Consider the following 25,857-nt stretch of genomic DNA (forward strand, 5'->3'; position numbering starts at 1 on the left):
TAGTGATTTCAGTCTTTTATTCAGATTTGAGGAGAATGCTTACATGGTAACATGTTGAAACTAGAATTAGCATTTCTGTAATTTTACTTGATTTGATTTGAATCTAGATCAGGAAAAGATCATGTGGCATTGAGTTTTATTTTAAGTGTAGCTTTGTATGTTTTACTATTTCCAAAATTTTACAGAAATATTTGGGGGGGGGGGGGTTAGGTCTGTGCAACAATTGCACATTCTGCGATTTGTGTGCAAAGCATTAACTCGTGCTATTTTTAAATTCACTAAATCAAATGTGTGAAGGGCTGACTTTTCACAATTTATAAAAGAGGAAGTGCTTGGCCAACCAACCACTTAAATTCACATGGTCAGAGGCACAGGCCACAATCACAGCTCTGAAAACAGAATTAGAATCAGAAACACAACTATGACTTAATATAATAACTAAACTGTATAATATCATCTTATTGGACCACAGTAGCTTCAGATCTGAATGAGATCAACTGTTACATGAAGTGATTAAAATGTCTCATTCCAGATCCTTGTGGTTCTTGCAGTTCCTGGAATCCCTGGGTTTGCCGTTAACAAAATGTTATGAGATCTTGTTGTTGAGCTGGCCGGGATAATGCTCAAACTCTTTCTCGGCCTCCTCGCTAAAAGAATCGCCTGGAAACACAAAATAATGTTTAAATCAGCAATTGGGTCGGGGTCGATTTTCTGGATTGGATGTTAAAGGATTAGTCAATTTTCTTTAAAAAAATCCAGATAATTTACTCATCACCGTGTCATTCAAAATGTTGATGTCTTTCTTTGTTCAGTCGAGAAGAAATTATGTTTTTTGAGGAAAACATTCCAGGATTTTTCTCATTTTAATGGACTTTAATGGATGACGTATCGAAACTACGCCTCAGTGTTTACAAATGTGGAGAAAGAGGACCGTTCCGACTAGGGATGGGCACGAGTACTCGATTGCTCGAGTGATTCAAAAACAAACAGATAATTCCACGCGACCGCACCGCAGAAACGCGCCGATCCGCGCAATGCGCGGCAGCCCGCCGATCCCGTGAAGCCAGCCACAACTCACATCACTGAGGCACTATGGTTTAAAAGGATGTCGTGATTTTCGGAAATACAGTCAGTCAGGTGCAAAATGTACAGCGCCGTCAAAAGTTCAATTGGTTATCATCTCATATTTAAACATCAAATGTCAAGAGATATAGAGAGCCATACAAGTATTACCATTACATCTTGACTGAGGTAAGAGGACGACACGACACAGCTAAACGCTAAAATGATAGCAAAACACTTAAAGCTGCTTAATGTTATGAAGCTTGAACTTTGACTGGACGTTTTTAAAAGTGCGCTGTTTTTGATGCACATCCATAAAGGGAATTAAACTTTCTTTTTTTTAGATAACTTAGTTGAAACCTTAGTTGAAGTCTTGCATTTTATGCAGATAGTTGTACATTTATGTTGTATAAAGGCTTAATATTATGCAGAGTGCGTCAAATAGAAAGCGCTGCGGTTTGTGTTTATTAACCCTTTAGTTTCACTTCATCACACAGCTTTTCCTGTTAGATGTTTCTGTTAAAAACATTTGATTAATTAGGAATCTCGTATGTGTTCATTGTTCTGTCATATTTTCTTCAAAATTAAGTTTTATTTGAGTGTTTTAATCAAAATATTTTCATTTTCACCATGACGTGTACGCCCCGCCCCTTTGATTGCCCCGCCCCCAGTTAATCGAGTACTCGTTCTTTAGACCTATGGATTAATTGAAATGAAAAAATCATCCCTAGTTCCGACGTTGTTGTATGTCGAATGATACTAATTAATGTCTTTGTGTCAGTTTATTGTTTAAAATGGTCCACAAATGTGCGTTTTATGTATGTAACACGTGACCTTTCTACATCACTACGCAATTATGTGAGGTTGCGCTGGCACGTGCAAAAAGTGCATATTTTGTATTTTTCTTGCCAAAAATGATAATCGTTTCGCTAGATAAGACCCTTATGCCTCGTTTGGGATCGTTTAGAGTCCTTTGAAACTGCAATTTTAAACTGCATTAAAACTAAGTGTTGGGGTCCATTAAACTCCATTAAAATGAGAAAAATGTTGGAATATTTTCCTTAAAAAAAATTCTTCTCGACTGAACAAAGAAAGACATCAACATTTTGGATGACATGGTGGTGAGAAAATTATCTGGATTTTTTTTAAGATAATGGACTAATCCTTTAAAGTAATTTGAAAGGTTGTGTGTCTCACCGAGATGACATCTGTGCAACCAGACGCGGTTTCCATCATATTTGCAGTTGCACCGCATGGCGTTGTTGGTAAAGTCGCTCTCAGCTACCTCAAAGTTAGGATTTATTATGACCTAAGTGACAAAAACAAAAAGATAGCATACTGGTTATTTGCTTGTATTACGGCATGTTTCTATTTATACAGTAATATATTGTTCTTATTGTTGTAATGTGAAGAAAAGATCATTTATCTCGTTTTGTAGTATTTGTTATGGTGCCTCTAATTTGTTAATTTCATTATATCACAATTCAAAAAGTATAATTAGAAAATTATGGACCTACCCAGGTGAAAAAGTGCACTAAAACACACTTTGTAAATTATGCACTAATTTTTTATTATTAAAGGGACAGTTCAACCAAAAATAAAAATTCTGTCATCATTTACTCAACCTCATGTTGTTACAAACCTGTATAAATTTATTTTCGTTTGTGGACCCCATTTACTTCCATAGTATTCTATTGTCCTACTATGGAAGTGAATGGGGTCCACGAATGTTTCTCAAAATATCTTCCTTTCTGTTCATCAGAACAAGGAAATTTATGTGGGTTTGTAACAACATGAGAGTGAGTAAATAATGACAGAATTTTTATTTTGGGGCATACTATCCCTTTAAGGTGAACTTAAACATCTAAGTGTACTCAATTTTCAGTACACTAAAATCAGTATTTAAGTATTACTAGTATACTTTTCTCAAGTGCACTGAAGTAGAACTATACTTTAAAATAGTGTATTTGTAGTGTATTACTTTACCCTTTAATTTAGCACAGAAATAACAATGTACTACAAATGTAGGCTACTTGCTAGCCCTACTGAAAAAACAGCTAAAATTAGTTTAAGCTGGTTTAAGTTGGCGTTGGTGGTTTAAGATCATCCTTCCAGCCTGGCAAAGCTTGTGGTTCAGCTGGTCCTCCAGCCTGACCAGCTACGTCCAGCTTAAAAAGTGACAAAAATACATCTAGACCAGCTTAAACCAGCTCACCAGCGTATGCTTTAGTAGGGAGTACAATCAAGTATACTTTAGTTTTACTTGGGTATTGTAAAGCCGCAAGGCATTTTTTGAAACTTCCAGGAAAAGCATTAATCAAACCAAATCCTGTTTATTGCATTCTTGGACTGAAACTGTAGATGCACTGTGACACATCACCACTAGAGGGCGGAACTTAAACAGCTTATTGAAGCCCGGTTGGCCTGAATCGAAAACCCAGACAATGGGGTCCTGCGGGACCAAAGTCTGGTGATGTGTAACCAAGACTGCTTTTACCCTACTTGTTATGCATTTCTACAACCAAAGTGGTTACCGTTTTTTGCCACGCAAGTTGTTAACAAACCAAGCACCTGTAATATGTAGTTTCCAGGTTTGACATCTGTAATGTCAATCCACTGGCAGTCGATGTCGTGTCTGTACAAATCCCAACATCCCTCCGTAATGCCCTGCTCACCAAAGTTGGCACATTCATATCGTTTTGAAACGCCTGCAAGAGGGAACGTCACATTATATGTGCTATCAATACTAAAAAACATAACACACACATTACGGGGCGGTTTCCCGAACAGGGTTTAGATTCATCCAGGAGTAGACATTTAGGAAGTTTTTACAAACAAACCTTACAAAAAAATGATACTGGTGTGCATCTTGAGACAAAACAATGGCACTGATAGCCTATACTGTATAAAATATGTCAGGTGTTTTGAAATTAAAGTAAGCCTATCCGGGAAACTGCCCCTAAGTGCTTTAAGTGTAAAAATAAGAAATATAAGGGTGTATTATCGATTGTGATTACAAGAGTCCAGTGAGCTTTAGCGGAGCTCGGATTTGCATGTGAAAAAAAATCCTGGAAGATTTTTCTGTAGACCAGTGGAGAGTTTAATGGCTTAGCGAGAGACTCACAAAGCATAAAACACTCGTTGATCATCCAGATTACATCACACAGCATTAAGAACAGGGCCGGGTCTACAGGGGGGCTGGGGGGGGCATTGCCCCCCCAGATTTTCCTTGTGCCCCCCAAAAAATGTCCAGCCAACCTTAAAATAACAGAGTCTCATTACACAAAAAACGGCTTCTTTAGGCAAGCGCTAGCGTTCACAGCTCCCGCCCACTAACGTCTGATTAGCTTAATCAAACTTTGGAAGCCTTTTCAGCAGTATTTAAGTCACAGGAAAAGCACTACTGTTCTCTATGACGGTAACTAAAAAAAACGCATCTTTAAAATATATATCAAAAACAATGCAATTTAGTATTACATAAACGTAATAACCCAACACATATTAAATTAAAACTTTTTTATAGTAAAACATGCCCAAAATAGCCCCTTATCCTTTCTTAGACTCACCTCATTATTTATTCATGCAAATACAACAGCCAATGGCAAGTCTCCAGCAGCATTTAATGTGTTTGTTTTAGACGTAGTTCTGTTTATTAAAATTAGAATATGCAGTTTGGTTGTGGCATACTATATAGTAGATATAAATGATATAAGATGGTTATACAGTAAATATACAGTATTGTAACAGCTGAGCATCGCATGCAGTGCAGTTTTAAAATCAAATTTTAGCGGTTTTGTCATCGTCATTCATCAGCTCATTCAGCTCGCGTTTGAGAAAAACTTCACACGCAAAAATCTACAGACTTTTAAGTTCAAGAGGAGCTTTCACTCCGCAAGGTCATCGTAAGGTAAAACGTTGTATTTTATAATGTTGCGTTGTATTATAATATCTAATTTGCTGTGTTATAAACAAAGCAGTGTGATTTATCTTTGGTCTCGTCGCAAATCACACTTACAGTATTTTAGGGCTTGTGCTTTTGTCTGGTGCTGTTATAGGCAAACAAGATAACCTTTGACGAATTTGTCATGCATGTCAAATTGCTTACATGATGCAACAATATATTATTTAAAGCATTGTGCTTTGTTGTGATATTTGAGGTTGCTGCAGCAGCAATGATAGGGTCAGGAATTAATGACAATACAGCTTATCACATTGAAAATACATTATTTTACATGAAGAAAATGTTTGAGAAGTGGAAATAAAGTTCCTAACAAGTGTTTATTTAGAATAAAGGCATATGTTGGGTAGGGTAGGTATAAGAATGGCTTTAATTTATCTATAAGTAAAATAATAGATTAAATGCAGTGTAAACATTAATAAAATATAGCTATATGTACAGCTTTATATTTATATCACCTGCTTGCCTGATTTCATTAACTGTGACTAAATGTGTCAAACTAGTGTAATCATTATAACATTATAAATCATTAATCTAATTGCATCTACTTTTAAAATGTGAACGTGCAAAATGACATATAAATTGCCTTTTATTATAAGACATGCAAAGTAATATTGGATTGAAACATCCATAATTTTAGTGTATGAATCATTTTAGTCGAGAAATGGCTGCCCACCCAAAAATCCTGACTGCCCCCCCAGTCCAGCAAGCCTAGTACCGGGCCTGATTAAGAATCAAGGGTGTGTAAACTTTTGAAATGGGTTATGTTTGTAAATTCTGTATTAATTAAACATTGTTTGTGTTTCACAGATGAAAGGCACATGCGAATGGGTGAGTAAATGATTTTGGGGTGATCTGCATTTCTGGATTAAAATGCTTATAACTCCTCTAGCATCTAACCATTGATCTCTGTCTTACCTGTATGGCATGCTGTGTCTTCTAGACAAAAGCTGGCTTTATGTCCCTCTGCCACTTTGGTCCCATTTAGAGACAGCAGGTCATAATAGGTGAAGATATCCATACTGTGATAGTGCCTGGAAAAGAGGTTGTCTGTCAGCTAAGCCTATATCAATATCTGACATGCACGTGTGCGCAATGAATCTAGAATCTAGTCTATGCACTGTGACCTACAAATCTGTCATTTCATAAAGTAAAATGTATGATGGGGCTCCAGAAGAGAATGAGCAGTGAGCTGAACTCATGATGTAAACAGCAAACCCCTGCCTTTAAAGGGATCGTTCACCCAAAAATGAAAATCCTGTCATAATTTTCTCATCCTCATGTTGTTCAAAACCTGTGTGGATTTCATCTTTCTGATGAACACAAAACAAGATATTTTTAAAAAATGATGGTAAACACACAGCTGACGTAACCACTGACTTCCATAGCTGACTTCCATATTAATAATTTTATTGTTGAGAAGGTTGATGAAAAGCTTCAGCTCCACGCAAAAATCTACAGGTCACAGTGTAAACGCCATAAATCGCATCTCGTTGCCATGACAAGAAAAAACATTTAAAAAAGAATGAAACTGACTAACTGCAATGCATTTCAATGGACGTGAAAGCAGAGAATGTCAGAGTGTATTGGGTTAGCTAGCGCACTGTGATTGGCTCACCGCGTTTGGGGGCGTGGCCATAGGTCAATTAGACTTTCAACAATATCCACCCTCATATCGGTGAAGGTACAGTAATATTGAAGCAATAGTACCAGTTCGGATGTAATATAATATTTCAGGGTGCAATTTGCCGGGGGGGGGGGATTATCCCCCCATGGTCTTTATATTCCTGCTTCTGATTTATATTCCTACTCTAGGATAGCATGTTTTTTTACATGTTGGGTTAAAGAAGGATTTCGTATAGACGGTTTCATTGGACGCATGTGCATTGTCGCGGTTACGTGTCTGGTCGGAACTTTACTTACGGTTTCTGTTTGTTTAATGGTCTGACTAGTGGTTAAAATAAACTCTGGAACAAATACCTCATAGAAAAATAACAAATGTTTTGGTTTCCTAAAGACAGGGGAGACGGAGATCATGAATCACACCTATGTGAAGGGAGGTTTGTAGTTAACATTGTATAAGGGTGAGCAGGGCACAAACTAACGCGGGGTTAATAGTAACGCAGCTACTTTACATATTTATACAGGGCTGAGCAATCTCAATGTGCTTTTGGTCTTTTTCTCTTACTGTCGAAAGATGACAAACTGTGAATTTGTGAAAAGTTTTGATGTATTTTGGTAAAGACTGTTATGGACACGAGTTCACATGGGGCGTAAGCGTTGCCGAACTGAATTGTGGATCTGTCGGTGCCGTGTCGCTGCCGTTGTTCGCGGCAGAAGTTAAACATTTCTCAACTTTTCAAGCGACGACGCATGCGTCAGCCAATCATATCGCCATATGCAAGTAACCTAGGCAGAGCCAGCCAATTAGATTTATGGAAGACGGGAGCATGTGTTGCGGCCACGGTGATTGGCTGTTGGCCACCCTTCAGACAAGCCTTCCGTCGAGCGTTAATGTGAATGGACCGTAAAAGGACTTAGTTGTTATTAATCCTTAGGAGTTTACCGGAAGTTACGTGTGTTTCACGTAAAATGTTTGTTTTTTGTTCTTACTGCTGAAACCATCTATAAACATAGCATGGCATGAGGGTGAGTAAACTGTCTTCCTGCCTGTGAAAACCTAGCTAAAAACAACCTCATGCGTCACATTTAAACACATGCAGGATATGACACAAAGAATCACAGTTAGCCACATATCAGAGACCGGGGTTTACCTGTGGCATTCATGCCAGACCCATGAGTGGCGACCAAGACGTGGCCGGAAGTCAGCTCGGCCGATGTTGTGGATCTGGGCGGAGAAACGAAGCAGGCGACGTTGGCCGTACGGCCAGTTGGCTTTGGCAGCTGATTTGGAGAGACAGTTCTCCTCCGCAGCGCAGTACAGCAGGTGCAGGGGTCGGTCCTCGATGTAAACCGTCTGCTCCACCAATGAGGCATGAAGGACCAGGTCTGATGCCGCTAGGTTTTGTGGGAGACAAGACTACAGTAAGAAAATCCAAGCACTTTCTCTGTCCTCTTAAAAAATGTTGATAGACTCTGTCTGCTATCACTTACTGTCTGAGCAAATGATGCCAGCAGAAAACTGTGCCCCTGCTCTTTTGCAGCTAACTACAGAATGATGCTGACAGTCGGTCAAAGTCATTTCATCTCCTTTGCATTTTACCCCGCTCAGCACCATCTCTGTAACATTACTGCTGTCCCAGTACCACGTTTCCTGATGGGAGGAGAACCCGTGGAAGGGAATTAATGTGTGGAGACAATACAAAGCAATGTGACCTTTAGGTGTCAAGTGTGTAATATTTCGGAAACTCTGTTTGTCTAAGTGAGACGTTCTGTTTGTCCAACCAATGAGAGAAAAATGACTTAGTTTCTTATTATTCTGAGATACTATGTCAAAATGTCGACTTTCTCATAATAATGAGATACTTTGTCCTTATCCTTCTACTTAGTTACTCCTAATAATGAGAAACGTTCTCATAATAACCACTTATTATCTCATAATAATGAGAATATAGGTAAACATTTCAACTTAGTATCTAATAATAATGAGATACTTGCTAAAGAAAATCTCATTATTATGAGATACTAAGTCATTATTATGAGATACTAATTTATTATTTATTTATTATTATGAGATACAATGTCATGATTATGATTCCTTATTATGATATACCAATTCCCTATTATGAGATACTTAGTCCTTATTATGAGCTACTTAATCCTTATTATGAGATACTAGGTAATTACTATGAGATACTAAGTCATTATTATGAGATACTAAGTCATTATTATGAGATACTAAGTTATTATTATGAGATACTATGTCATGATTATGAGATACTTATTCCTTATTATGAGATACCAATTCCTTATTATGAGACACTATGCCATGATTATGAGATACTAAGTCCTTATTACGAGCTACTTAATCCTTATTATGAGATACTAGGTCATTATTATAACATACTTAGTCCTTATTATGAGCTCCTTAGTCCTTATTATGAGATACTTAGTCCTTATTATGCAATACTTAGTCCTTATTATGAGATACTAAGTCATTATTATGAGATATTAAGCTATTATTATGAGATACTAAGTCATTATTATGAGATACTAATTCCTTTTATGAGACACTATGCCTTGAATATGAGAAACGAAGTCATTATTATGAGCTACTTAGTCCTTATTATGAGATACTAGGTCATTACTATGAGATACTAAGTCATAATTATAACATACTTAGTCATTATTATGAGCTACTTAGTCCTTATTATGAGATACTAAGTCATTACTATGAGATACTAAGTCATTATTATGAGATACTTAGTCATTATTATTACAAACTAAACTATTACTATGATATATTAAGCCATTATTATAACATACTAAGTTATTACTATGAAATACAAATCATTATTAGAACATACTAAGTTATTAATATGAGATACTAAGTCATTAGATAAAGTAATTATTATGAAAAAGTAAGTCATTGTTATGAGATACTAAGTAATTTTTATGAGATACTAACTCCTTATTATGAGATATTAACTCCTTATTATGAGATACTAAGTATTTTTAATCTATAACTAAGAGATGGTAAGTCATTATTATGAGATTCACAACCTGTGTGCGTGTGTCACACGTTTTAGCACAGTTATCTTACTTTCAAGCCGCTGCTGGCGTGTCCCAGCCCCAGCTGTCTGCAGGCTACCATAGCCTCACGATTCGTCCATCCATCCCCACAGATAAGACCCCAATCCCTCACTCCGCTGGCTGCAGGGAGCAGCAGCTCCACCCTCCCCTCCAGCCTCGTTCGACCCCCTGTCAGACGGATCTGTGATGGGTCACATGGCAGCGGGTTAATCTTACTACTCTGTTTTTTTTATTGAATATGATATTTCCTGATGGGAAATGATATTATTATTATGAATTCTACTAAAATCCTCATATATATCGGACCTTTTTCTCATAGCCCATGTAGGGAATGTTGCAGACGACAGATGCATCCTCCATGTGTTTGCAGTCTTCAGTCGTGATGTTGTTATGAGGACAATCCCACAAGCTTTTCTCATCCCCATGACACTTAACCTCATTCATGTAAATGTGACCCATGCCTGTGGACAACAAATCAAAACATCATAAGGTCAGTAACTTCATTTAAAGACTGTTTTATATCTGTTCAGACCATCAACTGTCCATCATGATGAGGTCCGCCCACCTTGGCCCATTCGTGCTCCGGTCAGGGCCTCTTTAGCGGTGCCAAATCCAAGTTCTCTGCACACTACGCTGGCCGACTGCAGGTTCCAGTGGTCATCACAAACCGTGCCCCATTCATTTTCCTTCAGGACCTCCACACGACCTTCCCCTGTCTTTGCTCCACCCTTCAGACGTACAGTAGTCTGGAAATAAGGAGGGACACGGTCATCAGTTATTATTAGCCACATAATAAATTATGTATGATAATTTTATGTATAAAACAATTGCCATGTTTTTATATATTACCACTGGATTGTGTTTGACCCTGTGTGCTTTCTCATGTGTGAAAAGCGGACCGGGTACACAGCTGACTGCTGCGGGTCCTCCTTTGGGACAGGGGGCGCTAGAGTTTGTCTTACTGAACTCCATAATGCATGCTGAAAGATGAGCCTCGTTCCCTGTGCAGGACACAGATTGGATTCTGTACAAAGTCTTGGGACTAAAGAGAAACACAAATGAATAAAAACATATACAATGGGGTTCAAAGGTCTGACAGCAGTAGGGGAAAAGATTTTGTGTGTACTTATTACACGGCTCGTTGGAATGCTTGATTGTCCAGTCGCGATATTTTTACGTTTTTATATTCCTAGAACCGCTCAAACACACGGAAACTGGATGTTGTTGCAATGCTTAAAACAAAGTTGTGACTGCTGAGTTAGCATTATATGCTAGTTAATGCTAAATGCTAGCGTATAGGCTGAAGTTCTACTATTGAAATTACAATTACGTTATGCAAGTCCATACTGAAAAAAAAACTTATCACTCAGAAATGTCCATTAACAATCTCCAAACAATTGATTATTTCTCAAATTCTGTATCTTCGTCTGACACAGGCTCAAACATAAGATCTGTTTACACACACAAAGCTACTGAAAGGAGCTGTTGTAAGAAACAGCCAATAAGAGCAGCGCTCAACATTATTATTCATGACCCTTTCAAATAAGGTAATAATAGACCATTTCATTCTGGGGGCAAATCCTTGGGTTGTAAATGGACATGTAAAACTGTCTCTAGATCATTTTTGCACTTAAAGGGACACTTCACTTTTTTGGAAAAAGTTAAAGATTTGATTTTTACCATTTTGGCATCCATTCAGCTGATCTCCGGGTCTGGCGGTACCACTTTTAGCATAGCTTAGCATAATCCATTGAATCTGATTAGACCATTAGCATCGCACTCAAAAATAACAAAAGAGTTCCTATTTAAAACTTGACTCTTCTGTAGTTACATCGTGTACTAAGACAGACGGAAAATTAAAGTTGCGATTTTCTAGGCAGATATGACTAGGAACTATACTCTCATTCCGGCATAATAATCAAGGACTTTGCTGCTGTAACTTGGCGGCAGGAGGCGCAATGATATTACGCAGTGCCCGTAAATAGTCCCCTTAGTAACTTTCAATAGCAGCAGACTATTTTCGGGCACTGCGTAATATCATTGCATCCCTTTAATATAGCCACATACCTTCTATGTAGATATCACAGAACAATTTAGCATATTATTTCACTGCATTCTTTGGCACCTTTAAAACCGAAAATAAATGTTTTCCTCGCGGAAGGTCTACATTTGTTAAAAATATTTCAAATCAACATTTAATTTTCTTTACCTTACTTATGAGTTAAATAGCCATGTAATAAGCAAGATAATGTACAGGCAGCTGGTTGTTATCGTGAAATAAGCCCCTTCAATGTGACACAAGGGCTTATTTCTGCGATTACAACTGGCTGCCTATACATTATCCCTTACATAACATGGTCACATCTCATAAAATGAGTTACCTAGAAATAGTGCAGCATCCTAAATTTATCTCAAAATATGTGTTTGCATTCAGAAATAGACCCATTCGCATTTCTCACAGCCTCAAGCAAGCAGTGTAAAAGATAAATGACAGGTTTTTCTTTCACTGAAGATTACTTCTGTTTAGTCAGCTGTTAGACTTTAATATTAAATGGCAGTAAGTGTAAATGAAATAGCTGCCTGTCAAGAAGGAATCAAACTGAAGGACGGCCAGCAGGAGTCAGTTACCGATAGAAATTGCTGGGTTATGTGTCTCTTCTTCACTTTTATCCATATGCACTCTCTCACAGAGTCTGTATTCGGTTAAAATGTTCGTTGTTCTCTTAGAGACACGAATCCAGAGCAATGCACACGTGACGAATCAGATCTTGGCACGATTCTTCTGTCCTGCCCCAGACTGCTTACATTTCACCATCTGCTGTGAATCTAAGTGTGTGTCTGAGCTCAGATGTGAATAATGACTCTGACACAGATGGAGTGGAGAAGCTAAAAACAGCAAGACTAACTCGATTTTCACATTCTTTAAGAAATGTGAGTGGTTTTGCTCGTGCAAAGATCATTATGATTGCTATATTGTGGCTTATACCACATTTTCATAGTTTCTAAGGTGCTATCATTCTTAAAAATAAAGATAGATGGAAACATGGAACAGTGGTGAACCTTCAAAGGAGTGGCCGACTGACCAAAATTACCCCAAGGGCGCAGCTAAAACTCATCCAAGAGGTTACAAAAGACCCCACAACAACATCCAAAGAACTGCAGCCCTCACTTGCCTCAGGTTAGGTCAGTGTTCATGAGTCCATCAAAGAGACTGTGACAATTGGGTCTCATTCTCTAAGCGTACCCTCGAATTTGTTCGTGAAATGTGTGTCCGGACGTTTTAACTAACAAATCATGAACCAACAAAAACGTTCATACTTAAATTTCTTCTAAATGTTTCCAAAAACGTAAGAAGAACCTTGTCCACACGGACACGGGTATTTTTATAACCGTGACCTTATTTACGCGGTTCGGCCATTCGTCCACACAGAAGCGCAGTATGATGTCACTGAAACCGAACATTTTTGAAAACATTTTTGCCTTGCGACCCCACTTTTGTTATGCTTCTGATTGGCCATGGTGGCTTTACAATTTGAGTTATATCACCGCCTGCTGGTGTGGCATGCTCTTGACAGCGTGTGATCACGTGTTTTTGCGTGTTCATGTAGGCGGAGAGTTCTTTTAAATCGAGCATGTGTGGAGGGGATTTTTTTAAACCGCAGGAGGAAAAACTCTGGTTATTAAAATATCCGTGTCCGTGTGGACTTGGCCTTAGACCACACATGCGCAATAATCATGAACAAGGAAAAAGAACCCTATAATATATATCTGTGTTATTTTTTTCCTTGTTCATGATTATTGCGTACGTGTAGTCTAAGTCGTTCTTACATTTTTGCAAACATTTAGAAGAAATTTTAGTATGAAAGTTTTTGTTGAATCATGATTTGTAAGGTCAAACACACCTTTTACGAACAAATTTGTGCATAAGCATGTTTAGGGAATGAGACCCAATGTTTGGCCATTTGTTCGTCACCTCAAGCTGAAGCAAACTTGGGTTCTGCAGCACAACCCAGTATCACAACATTACGCACCTATAGTCACGTAAATTTTTTATTCTTTTCCGTGCACTGTCACATTTTTCTGCGTTCATACGTGACCGTATCACACATTTAGATTAGATTAGATTTACATAAAATGACATCCTTACCCAACACAACTCTAATGCCAGGCGACAATGGTTTAAAAAGTAGAAAATGTTAAAAAAATAAATTAGAAAAAATAGTATAAACCAATACTTAAAGTCACATCCTAACACAAACACCAAATCTAACCCTTAACCAAAGCGACAATGGTTTTAAAATAGGAAAAAGCAGTTGAGTTACCAATACGTGACAGGGAAACGTAAACAGAAATGTGTGATACGGTCACGTATAAACGCAGAAAAACGTGACAGTGTCACGGAAAGGAATAAAAAAATTATGCAACTATAGGTACATAATTTTATGATACAGGGTTGTGCAGCAGGACAGTGATCCAAAACACACCAGCAAGTCCACCTCTGAATGGCTGAAGAAAAACAAAATGAAGACTGTGGAGTGGCCTTGTCAAAGTCCTGACCTCAATCCTATTAAGATGCTGTGGCATGACCTTAAAGGGATAGTTCACCCAAAAATTTTAATTCTCTCTCGTGTTGTTTTAAACATGTATACATTTCTTTGTTCTGATGAACACGAAGGAAGAGGTTTAGGGGTCAAGCACTTTTTTGGATTTAGTTTTGCCTTTATAATAAAAGCCTTAATTGCGTGTTGTGTTTACTTGTGTTATCTTTGATTAATATTTACATTTGTTTCATAATCTAATATATTAAAGTGTGGCAAACATGCAAAAAAAAATTAGGTAGGGGCCAAGACCTTTTCTCATCACTGTAGATAGATAGATTGTACAAAAACGTTATCACAAACAAAGCACAGATGTGTATGTATTACTGATCTCATTTAAATATTTTTAAAAGATAGAGCGAAAGCCAAAAAGCATTACTTTTTGCCCCACTCTCCCCTACACAACCACAAATCTGTGATGAAGAACGACGATGTAATGCGATGTGTTGATTCAGTCTATAGGTATGCACAAGTGTAACCAATAAAATTTATTTAAATAAGTTACATCAGCAAGACTTTATAATTGCATTTGCTATTAAATTAGAATGAACTTGGTATGAAATTGTTTATCTTGCATACTACACAGTTTGCATATTACACAGCTAAATACATTGGCCAACAGCTCAGGGGACACATACAGGAGAGATTGAACATTTAAAGACTTCATAATCACTCATCATATTTAAGATAATGGATATAAACTGATATATGGATGGCAATAAAATTACATTACATGTCTGAAATGGACAACAGCAGGGATAGGCCCACATGTAGCATATCTAATGGATTATTCACTGACAGATGATATATATCATCTGGATTCACGTGTGCATGCAGGTTTCACAACAGTGTATGTGTGTAAGTGGACTCTTATGAAAGCCGAGCCTTTTTGGAGAGAGTATAGGAAGTGTATGATGATATGAAATGATTCATTGGACAAGATTCATAAAACACAAAGTTTTCCATCTTCTTGAGCGGCTGAACACACGCTGCATTTTTACGGTTTATAAAAAGTCTTTCGTTTTTGAGGCAATAAGAAAATGTATATACGTGGCATTACAATAATAAATAAAGACGCAAGCAGAAAGATTCAGCTGTAGTTTAAATGCTGAGCATTAAATCGTCTGAATTTCTTAATGTTTAGACAAAGCGCTGTAAAAACTGCATAAACACATAATCACTTTGCATAAGAATCCAAACATGTCTAGATCTGACAGACAATTAGTAATTTGAAGATGAGAAAGTCCTTGAGGGAAATTAAACACTCAGTTTCGAGGAATTTAAAACTATAGATTAAAATGCTAGCCTATTTCGAAAATATGCATCAGTCAACTGTTTAAAATACCTACCGTTGACCTTAAAATCTGAGAAAGCAGAAACGCTTTATCAACCTAAAGATTTTTTTAAAAAATATTTAAAGGCAGGTTGCAGGATTTTTGAAAAACGCTTTGGAAAAGGGAGTCAGGCCGAGTACCAAAACACACTTAGCAGTAAGAGGCTGGACACACCAAAACTTTTAAACAAGGCTGAAAAAGCCTTGAGGACGCCGAATATGCCAGCTGTTTTTCAGCTGAGTGCCAGCTTTCTTCAGCTGAGCGCTTTGGTAACTGTGATACTTCATCTGTGGGCCGGTTGGTTGCTGTGGTAATGTCCCGCCCCTCCTCCACTGTGATTGGGCGGCCGTGTGAAAACTGACATTGACGAGCTGAGTTTTTCCCCCAAAGTTGAATCTCTTTCAACTCTCGACGCTCAGCGCCGAGCGCGGAAAAACCGCCGAGCGCCGGTTTTCAGCGTGGAAAAAAGCCGCTAGCTGCTGGTTTATTTGAAAAACGCCGAGCTTCCATTGGAAACAATTGAAAACATGCGCCGGCCGCGGGCGTAAAAGTTTTGGTGTACACAACCCCTAAGGGGCGTGTCTACTAACCGACATCGTTGCCTAGGTTGCGTATGTGTGGGGCGGGTCTATTAAAAGAAGGTCCAGATTCTATTGAGGTAGGGGGGTGTTTGTTTAGGTGATTTCAAATATCAACATTGGCTTTCAGATATCATGCACCCCACCTTTAAATTTAAAGCAATAAAGCAGTTCACATTTTAAGAATAAAGTATTTGTACACTTTCTGATCGTCAAACATTAGCGAAACAAAATAAATGTATTGAACTTCTGTTGTTGACCTGTGTGACTGAAACATATTCTCACCTGTGTAGAATCTTTGTCATAGACTTCTGTGAAGGGAATCCCAGCATGCCACACACCACCCGAGAGTTTTTAATGGTCCAGTTATTGTTGCATATGTGACCCCATCCTTCCTTAAACTTCACCTCTATAAATCCCTCTGTTATGGGATGAGCACCTGAGAGGGGACGCAGGCGAAGCTTTTCCATTCGGTTTTTGTCCACTTGCATCTAAAACATACACAACGCAAACATAGTAGGGAGACACTCAACTTTCAACGCGTGAATCTTGCCTTCAAGTGTGCATTTTTTGGTAAAGAGAATTAGATAATGAGAATAAAATACTTGATATACATTTAATACAGCTTTAAGGGGTGGTTTCCCGGACTGGGATTATCTTAAATCAGGACTACCTGAGTTTAATTGGGAAATATAACTAGTTTTAACAAACATGCCTTAGTAAAAACATTACTGATGTGCATTTTGGGGCAAAACAACGGGCACTGATGTATTTTAAGATATGTCAATTCAAGTTGTTTTCAGTTTGGACAGCTCTTATACTTTAGTCTAGGACTAGTCTAATCCCTGTCCGGGAAACCACCCCCAAAATGCATGTTTCAATCGGTATTCCAGATGTTTTAGTAAAGATATAAAAAGGCTTGTGCTCCACACGAGTCGTCTCACATAAGGTGTTTGGATCTGCAAATTGAGACCACACTTATATCCAATTTTGGCTAGAGCACTCTGGGGCGGCTTCCCTGACAGGGTTTAGGTTAATGCAGGACTAGGCCATATTTATATTAGGTAATTTAATAAGTTTTTACACACATACCTTACAAACTACAACAGGTGTGCATCTTGAGACAAAATAATGTCACTGATATATGATATATAATTAATCAGGACAAGTTTTTTTATTAAAGCAGCTCAAACATGCATTTTATTCTTGATAAGCCTCGTCCGGGAAACCGCCCCTCTATCATGTGCACAAGCACATCCAAATGTGTGGTCAGCACCAATGTGAGTGACCTGCACAGCCCACACAAACATCTGGAGGGTTTTTTTATAAATCGATTAGCTTTTTGAATGGTTCCTGCACTCTAAAATATGCTGGTTTTTTTAACCCATTAATAAGTCAAATAGGGAAGAGCCCAGCTGTTGGGTTAAATTAAAGGGATAGTTTACCCAAAAAAGAAAATTTTGAATGATGATAAGCACACTGCTGCTGTAGCATTCACTCTAAAAATTGCTGGGTAATTTTTAACCCATAATGGGTAAATATTGGACAGAACACACCGCTGAGTTTAAATTGACCTGGGGTATTATACCCTATGGTTGCATAACATCAACCCAACATTGGGTACTTTTTAACCCAGCACGAGGGAAATTTAAACCCAGCATGTGTTCTGTCCAATATTTATCCATAACTAAGCAATTTTTAGTGTTGACTTCCATAGTATAGTTCACCCAAAAATGAAAATTCTTCTACTGCTTCCATCTGTAGAAATTGCAGCTGGGTTGCCGGTAACTTACCGTAGATTTAAATTTATGTTTTTAACTGGCAACATTTTGTTCAAAGTTAAATGAACATTAAACATCAAAGTCTTTGTCTTTAAAGAGTAAAACAGCATCAAGCAAAACATTCTGGGAAACAAAATCTGAAGCAAAAAACAGAAAAAGGTTGATGATTATTTATGGTTCCCAGAATGCTTTGCATGAGGATGCGATTGTATCATTTTATTCTGTAAAGATAAAGACTTGTTAATATTTAAAATGTATTTAACTTTGAACAAACTCTTGCCAGTAAAAACATACATTTTAAATCTACGGTAAATTACCGGTAACCCAGCTGCAATAACATTGTAATTTCTATGGAATTTTTTTACAGTGTAGTAGGAAAATAAATATTATGAAAGTATTGTGATAAATGATGGGCAGCACACAGTTTATGGTACCCATTGAATTCCATCATATTCGTTTCCATCAGGAGTGGCCATCGGGAAAGTCGGGACATTTCCCGGTGGGCCGGTAGTGTTTTGAGGCTGCGAGGGCCGGTCTGATAATAGTTATACATTGTGAGTTATATAGCAACCCTGTCTGGTAGCCTGATGTGCGGCTGCTTTCCGCTGGTCAAACTGTGCAGCCTCTTTGCTCAACACGAAGTTTTGGCAGGTCCAACCATGTCTAGTATTTTTTTTTAAATATAGGGGGATCAGTGAACGGCCCCTCCCCAAATGGCATAGCCTGTCGGCCTCTGATGTAAAACGCCGCAGAATGCCTGTTTATTACAGTACATATGCGGTCGGATCCATCAAGCGGATATACTATTTTATAGACTAGTAGTAAATGTGGATTAAGGATGTTTAAAATTTTTTAGCCTGGTCAGGACATGAATGGATCAAATCAGCACATTTGCAAAGGTTTATCTCCATATGGCTATATCATAAATAAAAATTATAAGGGTAACTTGACAGGATCACATTATATATTTCCTACTATATGTGATATCCATATAATAGACGAGAGTATTCAAATGCATGGCAATTAATATCCTCACAAAATGATTAGTTTTTTTACAAATACGAGAACTTTTTTTTTTTTACCACGGAGGGCCAGTGGTATAAGAAATTTCCCGGTAGATTTTTTGGTCCCACTCCACCCCTGCCATCAGCTGTGTCCTTACCATCATTTATCACCATATCTTCTTTTGTGTTTATCAGAAAAAAAGAAATTCATATAGGTTTAAAACAACATACAGAATTTAAATTTTTGGGTGAACTATCCCTTTAACCCAGAAAATATTTATGTTGTAATATTTAACCCAACAATGGGTTAAAACAACCCAGCATAGAGTAAGTTACAACCCAACAGGCTGGGCTCGTCCATTTTTGACCCACCATTATGGGTTTAGTAACGTAGCAGAGAAACATGAGATTCTGGTGCTCAGTACAGCCAGAGCTACAAACACACTGTTGTACTGTCTGTACTGTTGTTTTGTTGTTGTTGTTGTTGTTTTTGTACACATGTTTTATGTCATAAGTCTGTATAAACTTCTCAAAAACATTTCTTCATTTCATTTTCTTAAAAACATATTACTTTCTCGTCCTATGAAGTATATATTTTCACAAGGGTTTGGACTCGAACTCTATCATTTGCAAGATTTCAGTGAACTCTGTTAGATCTGATATTGTGATACTCAGAAGTGAGAGGAGGCCAGATGTTTGTCTAATGCTGGAAGTCTCTGTGTTCTTTCTGCTTTCCAGATGAGCTTAAAAACTGAGCAACAGATCTTCAGCACGTCTCTCATGCATTGGGTTTTTAATGCTAATGTTTCAACAAGGCTCCTTGACTAGACAGAAACATTATGAAAAGACATGCTGGTCAACCAAGTTTTCACACGTGCTGTAAGTAACAACATGAAAGTGAGTAAATGACTTTCATTTTAGGGTGAACTATCCCTTTAAATTCAAGATACTATTTTGGGAAAAATGAAATTAGGTATTAACTAAATGCATTAAAGGCATAGTTCACCCCAAAATAAAAATTCTGTCATAATTTATTCACCATCATGTTCTTACAAACCTGTATAATTTTTTTTGTTCTGATGAACACGAAGGAAGATATTTAGAGGAATGTTTGTAATCCAACTGAGCCCTATTAACTTCCATGGTAAGAAAAATAATACTATGAAAGAGAATGTGGCTCATGAACATTTTTTTTAAAGGCTAAAAATGCTTTCGGATAAAAGTGGGTTACTTATTTTATCTCAGTTTTTCAGAATTTGCCCATCACATGTTCGATTAAAAAATCTACCTCAATGACATTAGAGTCTGTGAAGCCGGGAAGTCTCTCGTCCTTACAGACCACGCCAGCATCCTCCTGGTGAGTACAATCACTGTTTCCCCAGCCGCGGGACAAACATTTCTCAATGCTGTTTTCTGAGCCTTCACATATGACATTATCCAACCAGATTTTACCTGCAGGAACCAAACTAGTCTTTACTAGTAATATTAGATTGATAACATATAAACTTTAAGGCATTAAGGACTACAAAATCATATGTAAAAAGCGCTATTAAAAAAAAAAAAATTAATTTGAATTGAATGTAGAATTGTGTATAACTCACCGGTGCCCGCTCCATACTTGGCACCGTGCGACCAGCTTGTTGCCTCCACAAACCCTAGATGGCGACACAGAACATGAGCGTTGGTCAAGGTGAAGTCATCATCGCAGATAGTGCCCCACTCTCCATTGTAAAACACTTCCACTCTCCCTTCATTGTGCTTGCGTGGGTATCCGGCCAGACGGATCTTTATTTTTCCATCCTGAGAGGGTGAGGTGGTCTGGCCAAGACAGGAGGGCAGCCAGACTCCCCATAGCACCATGGCAACCACCGTTTCCCACAATCCCCTGTGCAGCATCACTTTGATGAGAAGGCAGATATTAAAAACAGATATTATTGTACAAAACAAGCACAGTGAACAACAATATATAAGAGATCACAAAATTGATCAGATAAAAAGAAAACTAAACATATATAACATTCATCTGAAAGATTTACAACACTGAAGGTGCTCAATAATAAAGTATATATAATGTTATTAACAGCTGTAGTATACAACTATATATTTTATAGTAATGATACATTGTTAATGTGCAATATATTATAGTATTCTGTATTAACTTTGGTGAATTTATAAGCTGTGGTTAATACTGAAGTACACTTTAATATTTACTGTGGTAAAGATCAAAAACTCTTTAGTATATAGGGGTTTTACTACAGATTACTACAGTAAATACTAAAGTATACTGCAGTATTAAATGCTAGATAGATCTGAGCTTTACTGTTCTTCAGACTTCAGAACCCAGCAGCTTTAAAATGAATACAAAATCAAGCTTTATTAAAGATCACATTACAATTTTTATCTCTTAAACCTCATTCAAGCTGATTTAAGTTTACTAGACTTTAAAAGAAAGGAAAAGTACATTCAAAAATTTATCTTTTTAAACTTTATTATTAAAATATTTAAAAAGGTTGTTGTGGTGGTTGCTTTAAAAATTAAACTGACTGAAAATGTAAATGCACATTTATGTAAATTTCAAATACATGAATGTTAACAAATGCAATGTGTTTACCCCGTACCCTAAACAGTATAAAGTTTTGCATGTCATCTTACCTGAATCCAGGAGGTAGATTTCAGCACAGATTTCCTGAGAAATTAAGTGGTCGTAGGTACATCTGATCACTTTGATCATTCAGTGTAAGTTCAGAGCGTCAGGAGAAATCACAGGACTGCGGAGAGAGAGAGAGAGAGAGAGAGAGAGAGAGAAGGAGAGAGAGAGGGAGGGAGGAGGAAGGAGGGAGTGATAAAAAGGTGAGGGGAAAAACACTTCGACAAAATCTCCAACCTCATGCCACGATTTTGAAACTTTTCTGAAGAAGATCAAATGCAAAGTGTCACTCAAGATTTTTTTCTTCTCGTTGTTGTTTATAATATTATGAGTGATTTTTATGTTTATGTGTATTTTAACCTTTTTTATCATTTACTTACCTTATTTTAGTGCCACTGTATTGAGGATGTGATGATGTATATTTCTTGTCATTGCTAAAGGGACTGTAAGTAGGATTTTAAGTGTTTTATTAATCAAAATCAATGTCTTTATTCATAAATATGTCCTCATTTGGTGTCAAATGACCTCTGCCAGTGATCTGACTTTTCTTTGTAAGCTTAGAATTTATTCTCTTTACTTACTTTGAACAGGTAAGTCCAAGGAGGCTTCCATGTTGTTCCGCTGCATTGATAAACTAGCAGAGAGAGATAAAAAGCACTTGCCTACCAACACGTTTCCACAACTTGTTTTCATTCAGAACACGTGAACCAGCTGAAACGGACAAGGAGATCAGTGAGTACATAACGGCTACCGTAGTTGCAACACGCATTTGGAGAAGCGAGGCGTTAGAGAGCACTACTTGTTTGAATGCAAAATACAATTTCACCACTAGATGGGGGAAAATCATACTTACTGTCCCTTTAAATAGTGTTGCTGTAACGCATTATAAGTAATGTGCATTTTGTAATAATATTACTTTTCTGAAGTAACGAGTAATGCAAGTAATGCAAGTTATTTTTCAGTTTAATTAATTTGAGTCAGAAACGGAGATGGCAGGCCAGAACTTGACATTTTTTGTGACAGAAATATTTAATTTTTGAATGCAGAACTTTTCAGTCATAAAAAACACCTGCAAGACCTGAAAGAGATCAAGCCTCAGCCAAGTAAGAAAAAGTAATGCAAAAGTAACTTAAGTATTACTTTCTATGAAAAGTAACCAAGTAATGCAATTAGTTACTTTTTTGGAAAGTAACTTAATATAATGCATTACTTTAAAATGTAACCTTCCCCAACACTGTTAAATAATGCTTTAGAAATATTGACACAGTCACGTGTTAAATTGAAACTTCATTCACAAAGCATTTTGGTCCTAGAAAATATCTGTAAAATTGCCAGAAAGGCTTCTGTGTGGACACAAACACGTCACGTAAATGTTCTGGGATTGCTTCAAGAAAGAGGATCTAGTAACATTGCTGTAAAATATACGGAAAGCGTTGTGTGTGAACAAGAAACAATGTCGTAAGGGGCATGCCATTTAAAATAAGGGATTTACATGCAGATTAACATTTAGGACGAGAAATGTCCGCAAAAACTAGACTGAAACAGTTATCAGGGAGCTTGTCACTATTCATGTTGAAACTGAGATCATGCAGCGAAAGAATAGCGCATCATGCGCTCATAGCTTATAATAAACAAAAATGCATGTGCGTTTATTGTACAAGAATTATTGTTCAGCTCTTTAAAACAGTTTTTTTTAATGTTTTTTACATTCACAATGAGAAATGTCTCGTCACGCGCTCCTCTATAGTCTTATCATTGACAAAAATGCATGCCATGGTTTCTGGAGAGAGTAACGAATAATAAGCAAACTTCCGGATTGGCAGAGAAAAAACTACCAAGGGCAGGACTTTAAACACGTCACATTACGGGATCTTCAGCTTGTGTGTCAATGCACCCACAGATTCCGGAAAATCATTGGCAGTGTGAATGAACCAAAAAATCAAATGCATTTTCCGTGTGAAAAGGGCTTAAGAGGTATGCAGCCTCCGGAGGTCGCATATTCAGGCTGCATACGTCATCAAGCCTGGTTTATTTGAGTTAACTGAGCATAACATTCGCAAGTCTTAAGCAGTCATATTACAACAATTTACGATTAACTATGAATAATAGTCAACTTTATAATTATTAATATTCTGAAATAAGACAGTCTTGATGACGTATGCAGCCTAGAAATGCGACCTCCGGAAGCTGCAGCCTTTGGATTGAGAAACGGCCAAAGAAAGTGAGCGCGTGAGAGGGGGCGAGTTGACTGACTGGGACTGCGTTTCTCTTTCACACAGGTTTGTTATATGAAGCCTGGTGTGGGTGTCTTTAGGCAATGAGTGGAAATATCGTGTAATGTCCTTACGGTCTGTGATTGTGTTTTTTTTGGCAGACTTTAATGTGTGAGGATACACGTGCGCAAGGAGTGGGTGCCGAGATGAGATCGATCATACATTTCATCACCTTCGTTTGGTGACACAAGTACTATTATTTTCGCATACATTTTACATATTACATTTTATATTGTGTCCTGTGATCTAGACGGCATTTTGCCTGTTTATCACCTTTGTGTAATAGTAAACAACGCACGGAACCAGTGTTGTTAATTGGGAAACAGCGCCATCTCTTGGTGTAAAGCACAGCGTACATAGATGCATAAAAACCATGATTACCCAGAAAATAACCACAAATAACCTAAAAAAAAAAAAACGTGATTTTGCCTATTGTAATCAAAAAGACCATTAATTTAATTTTCAACAATTTAAATCAAAAAGTGATTTAGTCCCATATAACATAAAGTTTTAAAGTTACTTCAAAGAATACCAGAATTTTAAATGTTTGAAAGGCCCAGAGTACTTTTTAGTAACTCTATTTTAGGTGTGCATGCCTCTATGCTTGAACATAAAGCAAACGTGTATATTTTGGTTTGATTTGATTGGCACCTTAGGTCTTGAGGTGAGGCAATTTGACACTAAAGCATCAGCAGTTTTTCTAAACATGTCCTCCGGTGCCACCTTAAACCTTTTAAAACAGCTCAAGGAGACATGCTGATGACACCTTTCCCCTTCATTTATATCAACTTGAAGTGTTGACTGCTAGTCTACAGAAACAGCGGTGAGCACCGCAGGAAGTCATTTCACCCCAGCCTGTAATTTAACAGCAAACGGGTGGGCAGCGGGGAGCCAGAGGCAGACAGAGACCTCTGTGATCGGCTTGTCTTCATTCTACTCACAGACCTAAAGAGTAAAGCTGTTATTTACTGCTGTCAGTCAGGTTTCATTTTGTGTACAAACCTCTTTGGGCCCTATAGTGAGTCTCAACCTGAGCTGTTGAGTGCTTTTTAACATTTTATTGAACGTGACCGAGCATAACTTGTTTTTGTATTTTCAAAAAAGGTTACCCCCGTATATGAAATCCAGACTAAAGTCTTGTGAGCTAATGATGTGATTTGGAGCATAAGTTTGATTTCAATCTTTGTTCAATCTCAACGTTCATTACATTATTTGTATGATTTTATGTAGAAAACAGTAAAAAAAAAGGTTTTCACAGACTGGCAACAAAAGTCCCACCTTGCAGTTAAACAAACCAATCATCAGTCGTTAAGTACTGACAATTCTCTGGGGGAGGGGCTCTATACAGAGTCACGCCATGGAACTTACCAGTGATGCGCGGGTTGATCCAGAATGAGCGGTCACCTGCGGTTATGAGTCATCCAAAAATATTTTAAATGATAAATGGGTCACGGTCGCTCGGGTCGTTTAAAATAAATATACCAATTAAACCTTTGTAATTTATATAGTTTACAAAAATATAAAGAACACCCTATAGCACCCTAGATAATATATACACACTCACCTAAAGGATTATTAGGAACACTATACTAATTCTGTTTTTGACCCTGTTTTCCTTTAGTACTGCCTTAATTCTACATGGCATTGATTCAACAAGGTGCTGAAAGCATTCTTTAGAAATGTTGGCCCATATTGATAGGATAGCATTTTGCAGTTGATGGAGATTTGTGGGATGCACATCCAGGGCACGAAGCTCCCGTTCCACCACATCCCAAAGATGCTCTATTGGGTTGAGATCTGGTGACTGTGGGGGTCATTTTAGTACAGTGAACTCATTGTCATGTTCAAGAAACCGATTTGAAATGATTTAAGCTTTGTGACATGGTGCATTATCCTGCTGGAAGTAGCC

General features: G+C 37.6%; 1 protein-coding gene across 1 annotated transcript; it reads right to left on the bottom strand.

Moving 5' to 3' along the window:
* On the bottom strand, window positions 1-21,810 carry loxl3a (lysyl oxidase-like 3a). Its single transcript, XM_065263969.2, has 14 exons — window positions 21,681-21,810; window positions 20,630-20,926; window positions 20,317-20,480; window positions 16,529-16,734; window positions 10,583-10,775; window positions 10,299-10,479; window positions 10,040-10,194; window positions 9,744-9,914; window positions 8,135-8,294; window positions 7,795-8,038; window positions 5,939-6,054; window positions 3,634-3,770; window positions 2,260-2,371; window positions 1-660 (listed from the first exon to the last, which is right to left on the bottom strand). The coding sequence occupies exons 1-14, from the start codon at window positions 21,757-21,759 to the stop codon at window positions 587-589; spliced, it is 2,289 nt and encodes a 762-aa protein (XP_065120041.2). The 5' UTR covers window positions 21,760-21,810; the 3' UTR covers window positions 1-586.
* Window positions 21,811-25,857: the final 4,047 nt, after the last annotated feature.

The sequence above is a fragment of the Paramisgurnus dabryanus genome, chromosome 16 (assembly GCF_030506205.2).
Source record: "Paramisgurnus dabryanus chromosome 16, PD_genome_1.1, whole genome shotgun sequence".
In the NCBI taxonomy this organism is placed as follows: Eukaryota; Metazoa; Chordata; class Actinopteri; order Cypriniformes; family Cobitidae; genus Paramisgurnus; species Paramisgurnus dabryanus.

Coding starts and splice junctions, on each gene's coding strand:
- loxl3a (XM_065263969.2), bottom strand. CDS start 21,759: ATGATCAAAGTGATCAGATGTACCTACGACCACTTAATTTCTCAGGAA. Junction 10,480..10,582: donor GGGTCAAACACAATCCAGTG/GTAATATATAAA, acceptor CCTTATTTCCAG/ACTACTGTACGTCTGAAGGG. Junction 8,295..9,743: donor ACGCCAGCAGCGGCTTGAAA/GTAAGATAACTG, acceptor TCCTCCCATCAG/GAAACGTGGTACTGGGACAG.